The sequence below is a fragment of the Cynocephalus volans genome, chromosome 15, assembly GCF_027409185.1.
Source record: "Cynocephalus volans isolate mCynVol1 chromosome 15, mCynVol1.pri, whole genome shotgun sequence".
Lineage (NCBI taxonomy): Eukaryota > Metazoa > Chordata > Mammalia > Dermoptera > Cynocephalidae > Cynocephalus > Cynocephalus volans.
The window spans coordinates 20659449-20665448 of record NC_084474.1 but is presented as its reverse complement, the minus strand read 5'-3'; the positions used below and the strand labels follow the sequence as shown (position 1 = coordinate 20665448).

At 44.0% G+C, this 6000-nt stretch overlaps 1 protein-coding gene across 2 annotated transcripts in view; it reads left to right on the top strand.

Moving 5' to 3' along the window:
- Nucleotides 1–597: 597 nt before the first annotated feature.
- GGH (gamma-glutamyl hydrolase) overlaps nt 598–6000 on the top strand; it is a 29077-nt gene continuing 23674 nt past the window's right edge. For both annotated transcript variants that reach the window (XM_063080125.1, XM_063080126.1), the window contains exons 1-2: nt 598–703; nt 3691–3805. In XM_063080125.1, the coding sequence (XP_062936195.1) occupies nt 598–703; nt 3691–3805 (221 nt within the window). The remainder of the gene's footprint in view (nt 704–3690; nt 3806–6000) is intronic.

Below are 6000 nucleotides of genomic sequence, written 5' to 3'. Positions count from 1 at the left end.
CCAAAATAGCAAGCTGTGGAAATTACCTCCGAAGTCACAGACTGTCCTTACGAGAACGCTGGGGTGTCGACCAGGCTGACAACATTCCCGGACACAGGCCCCGGAGCTTTTAAACAGGAGGTACAGTAGGCGCAAAGTTCTCAGGCGACTTCTAGAATCCCTCGCCAGGCCCCCTTGCTGCTTGGTTACCACGCGCGGCCAGGCGGGCCCAGAACTTCCCCTTCGAGGAGCTGGGCTGGCCGCCCCAGCTTTGTACCGGTGACTTCAGGCCACATCGACCTTACAGTTGAAGAGGAAGACCGAGGACGCGAGACCACCCGGAGCCCTCCCTAGGCGTTTCCGGAGTCCCAGCAGAGGCCGCGGGGCAGCGCGTCAGTCTCGCGGGGTCGCGGGCCGGGCGATGGGGCGGGAGGGCCGACCGCGGCCCCTGAGCCGCCCGCTCCCGCCCCCGCCCCGCGGTCTCCGCGCGCGCGCGCCGGGACTACATTTCCCATAGGCCTGCGCGGCGCGGCACCGCCCGTCCGAGCCCCGCGCGCCACTCGGCCCCCGCCCGGCCGCCGCAGTGCCTTTGAAAGGCGGCGGGAGGTGGCAAGTGCGATGGCTAGCCTGGGCCGCCTGCTGTGCGTGCTGGGCCTGCTGCTCTGCGGGGCGGCCAGCCCCGGGCTGTCCCGACACCACGGCCGCTCCAAGAAACCCATTATTGGTAAGAAGGCAATGCGGGGGCCACAGCTGGGGGACGGAGGTCACAGCTGGGGGACGGGGGCCACAGCTGGGGGACGGGGGCCACAGCTGGGGGACGGGGGCGGGGCGGGTTCAGCGCCCGGCGCTTGCCGCTGGCCGGCTGCAGCGGGCACTTCGCTCCTCGGAAAAACCTCAGGGTTACGATGTGTGCCTTCGCGTACAGGAGAGTAGCCGGCTGACACCATTTGGTTCGTACCGAAATGTAGCAGATGCCTGGTTGATTTCCTTAAACTCATGTGACACCTAAAGTTGGGAGGGAAGAGGGTGCACTGTGAAGAATCTCGCGGATTTTCTTTTTTTTTGTACATGGCTAGGAATTTCTACTAAAAGAAAAATGTCCTTATTTTTGCACATAGCTGAGAATTTCTACTGTTTTGTATGTGCAAATTTTGTACATGCATTGTATTCATTAAAATTTCGTTGGTTGAGGGTGTATTTCAAAAGACAGTGCATTATATGTATAAAATGGGAATAGACTAGGTAATCAAGAAATTAAGATATACCTTGGATTTTGTCATCTTCAGCAGTGGAGGGCGGTAGTGGCTCGTATGAACCTAATGTCAATTCTGTTTGGTGTTAAAGTGAAGCATGTAATTTTTTGTTTAAAACACATTTCTGTTTTAAAAAGAGAGTAACATCAGTTTACATTACCAGAACAGACCTTTGAGACAGGGGCAGGGAAAACTACCCAGGAGAAATAACCTGGGATTAAAATTTGTCAAAATAAATTTATGTGTTGACAATTAAGATTGTGTTTTAGAATTTCTCAGCATCCTCATTTTAGCTGTAGGATTATGCTATTCGTACTAATTTTTTCTTCTACTAAGATGTGCACTGTATTCTGTAACTAAACAGAAAGTAGATGAACATTTTTTCATGTATATGGTACCCAATTTTCAAATGAATTGCTTACCAATATTTGGAATTTTGGAGCTAATTTCATAGCTGTTTTAAATGGTAGTTAGATTCTCCAAGTAGAATTAACTCAAAATATAATTATATGCAGTGAGTTGTATATTGTGGGTCCAGAAAGAAAAAAAAAAAATAAGAGAGGGGATTCTTTTTCCTTTCCTAGAAGCAAGGGTAGCCCTGGGTTAAATATAGAAAAAGGGAATATGCTTTTGGTTACCCTTATCAATTAAGACAAAATAGTAAACTGAGCATTTACTATGTTCAAGGCATTGCTCTAAGAAGTGCAAAGGATTTAAAGAGAAGGTAGCCACAAATGTTGTGAAATGGGCTTAAAGTATGGGTGGAATTTTGGTGACATTTTGAGGGACAGGGAGTACAGCCTGAGCTCTTTTCCCATAGGTGGGTAAAGTGAGTATGTGTGGGGCAGGGAGAGGGGGTGATGTTGCTGGAACTTACTCTTGTGCTTTTCTGTTTCTGGCACCTTCTGTTCCCATGCTGCCCCATGCCCTCCTTTGAGGGGCCCTCCCCCAGGCACCTCACCCTTGCCTGCCCCGGACCACTGCATTTCCTATGGCACTCCCTAGTTCTTTTTTCCCTAGCCAAACTTTTATTTTCCTTAGTGAAGATGATCTTACCTACCAGCGAGGAGAAAAACAGACTTACTGAACAAATTTTGGCATTTTGACATTTGTTAACTGAGCACCTGGTAAATGCCAATTATTGTAAGAAGCTTGGAATACAGAAGTGATTAATATAGATGACAGCTCTTCCTGTCAGGTGGCCTGCAGAGACATACAAGGTGTTCCAAATGGTGAGGTATTGAATGACAAAGGCCCAGGTACTCACTGGACAGACGTGTTTTGATGCATACTGGATGCCAGTACTATGCTGGGACTGGAATTTCAGTAGTAGAAGGTGAGAGAGGTGGGTAGGGCAGATCACACAGGATCTTCCAGAGTTTATTAAAGTTTAGGAACCTGCTGAGGTGCTTAAGCAAGGTGGTGGCCCCTGCTGATCTGTATCTCTCTCATTTTATTTCCTGTTGCTTTCTTCCTTTGCTCACATGGCTCTAGCTCTATGGACTCCTTGCAGTATGATAGGCACACACCTGACTTACAGTCTTTGAACTTGCCCTGATTGCTCTTCCCTCTGAATATGGCATACCCCCTCACCTCTCTGAAGTCCTGTCTCGAATGTCATGTTCAACCTTCTCAAGGAGAACTTGCCTGGCCACTCTGTTTAAGGGACTGTCTTCCCCTTGATAGATGGGGACCATCCCCCCTTTTCTTTTTCTCCCTAGCACTTACTGCCAGCTATCTCACTGCATATTGCACCTTTTAATCTGTTTATTGTTTGTTCTTCCTCCTCTCCAGGGCAGGGATTTTGTTTTGTTCACCCACATGTCCACAGTACCTAGTTCATTGGCATATAGTATGATTCAACAATATATATTAAATGAAGGAATGGTGATAGGATCAGATATGCTTCCATGTGGTGTTCTGGTTAGTTTTTTTTTTGTTTTTTGTTTTTTAATATAGGTTGTAGAGAGACCCTGTAAGAGACTATTATAATAGCAGGGGGAGGGGGAACGTGAGATAATGGTTATTTGGATTAAGGTGATCTTGGTGGTTGTGGAGAGATTTGGAGGGAAATTATTTTCACTCTTTTGCTTTGTCATCAAGGAATCATTGTGTCTTTGAGTGTGTGGGAAGGGAGTGGCTGCCTTGTAAGATTTAAGCATCTGTACTCTGAGATGGATTCCAGGTCTAAGGTTGCGAGAAGAATGCTGGTGCTATTGTAAACCTACTCTGGGGGCTAATTTGTCCTCCCTGATGTGTTGAGAGGGAGGAGGCTACTTGAAATTCAGATCAGCCTCCACCACTCCTTTCCCAAAGTCTATTGATAGACTTGCAGGAGAAACTTCCTATTTAACTTTGTGAATTGAAAGAATAAAATAGCTATTTTTACTGTAATTCAGTTTCTGAGCAAGAAAAAAAGGAATTTGCTTGAAACTAAAGCTTTTTTGTTGTTATTTAGGAATATTAATGCAAAGATGTCATGGTAAAGAAATGAGAATGCTTGGAAAATACTATATTGCTGCATCCTATGTAAAGTATCTGGAGGCTGCAGGTGCAAGAGTTGTGCCTGTAAGGTATGGTTTGATGTTTTTTACACTGTATAAAAAAATTGCTCTTTTATCTCTAAAATTAATGCTTTCTCTTCCTATGATTACATCAGTTAAATGTAGTAACACTGCACCTGATTTTTGCCACAAAGTTAGTGCTTAGAGTCTCTCATTAAATTGTTTAATGTATGAAGCTATGTGTATCTGTAACATCATTAAAGGTGTGCCTGTTGTATGCATCAGACACATTAGTTTGAGAAAGAGATGTTGGTTGTCTTTACCCCAGAAAAAGTGGTCCTCATAGATAATGGATAAAAAGAATCTACAACTTAACCAGGTTTATTCCATAATATTAGGATAAAAGAATAGTTAGGGAATGAAGGAGATGTTTAGAAGATGATTTTTAAAATATCTTCACATTCTACTTTAAATGTTTGTAAATAACTAACGCAGCAGTGTTGCTTGAGTTTAAATTATAGGTATTGGCAGTTTTAAAGAATCTACATTATTTTTGTGATAAAATAACCCAGTAAGATTAAAAATATTTATCTCATACTTTCATTTAGAAGGATCTGAATCTACTCATGTTTTCATTTGAGAGCTAACAAACAAAATCATATAAGTATTTATAATATCTTGTCAGCTTAAATTAGTGTATTTTAGAATCTCCCAGCATCTTCATCTAATCCATTATAAATGATTTCTCACACAAAACACAACTATATACCCTGCCCAACCCCTTTTTATAAATAATTTCTCATTAAAAGTATAACAAAAAAAGAACTGTTCAAATATAATATTAATAAAAATCGAAATGCAAATATTATAGTTTAGGGAATTGTATCAAAAAATGGTCTTATGTTTAAACATGTAAGAATTGTCTCCTTGTTTGATCTTTTACATTTAAATTAACTGTCTCTACCCTCAAGATGAACATTTCCTTTTGACATTCATTAGTCTTCAGTTTTTTAAATGAAATCTTATTTAGAACCCAATAATACCATAGTTTTAGAGTTGAGGAAGAGGCTCCTGAGAGTTAAAAGAAAGTGAGCTGAGATGCTGGGTACCATTCAAGCTTTATTAAAGGAAGAAAATCTGCCAGGCTATGCTCAAAGTGGCAGGCAGCCCAGGGCTGCCCTGAAAATGGGGATAGCCCCAACAATGGGTTTGCAAGAGTTTATATTAGCTTTTGGGCACGAAATGTACGGGGGGAGGTACCATTAGGTTTATGTAACTGGGTGGCGAACTGCGCCAATGCAGAAGCCAGAAAGTTGTTTCTAAGTCAGGAGGCTTCTTCTTGTAAAGGGAAGTGGGGAAGGGCTTGGTGCTGGAGTGGAAGACGAGGCCGTGGCTATTTTGTGCTGTTGCTTATGGTGTGCACAATGGTGCTGGTCAGGTCCAAAATCCATCATTCCTGCCTTTTAAGTATAAGAAGGGAAAAGGGGCAGAGGTTTCATTCTTCTGAAGGTACTTCCTGCTGGAGATGGGCGAAGATATGAAAAATAAAAGATTTATGTTGGTGGGCAAAATAATTAGGTGGTGGGGTATTGGTTTCATGTGGGGAGGCTGTATTCTTCCGGGGAAGGGTCACTGATTCTGAGGGGCTGATATCCTCCTCGCAGGAATAATTTGGCGACCTTTTGGTTGGTGAAAGCCTGTATACATTCCTGCAAGAAATTAGAGAAACACCAAAAGAGACAGGGACCAAAAAGTAGGATGAGGCACAGTCAGGGGTCCTAGTAGGGACATAAGCAGGGTATCCAAGGGTTCAATGAAACGGTTTAAGTTGTCTTGGATCAACCCAGACTCATTTACATAATAACAGCATTCCTCCCCCAAGAAGAGGCAGATGCCTTCCTTCTCGACTGTAAGGAAGTAAAGGGCCCGATGGTTCTATAAAGGGACTGTTGACTGTCGACTGTCTCGAGTGAGGTGACCTGTCACTGGAGGGAGGAGATGCTATCTATGCTTAGTTCTTCTGAGAGTTTTTGATTGAATTGAGAGGCAGTAGCAGGGCCCACTATGCCAGTTCCAGTTGCAGGAAGGATCCCTGCCCCAATTAAAAAGGTACAATTAGTGCCCTACGGGAGCAGGGGGCACTTCCTGAGAGGAGGGGGCTGAAGTTAGTCCCAGTCCCATCTCCATCCCGCCATCTGTCTGGAGGGTGATCTCAGGGATGAGTTAAAAGAATATGCAAGAAATCGTGTTAGGGGGGCAGGCAA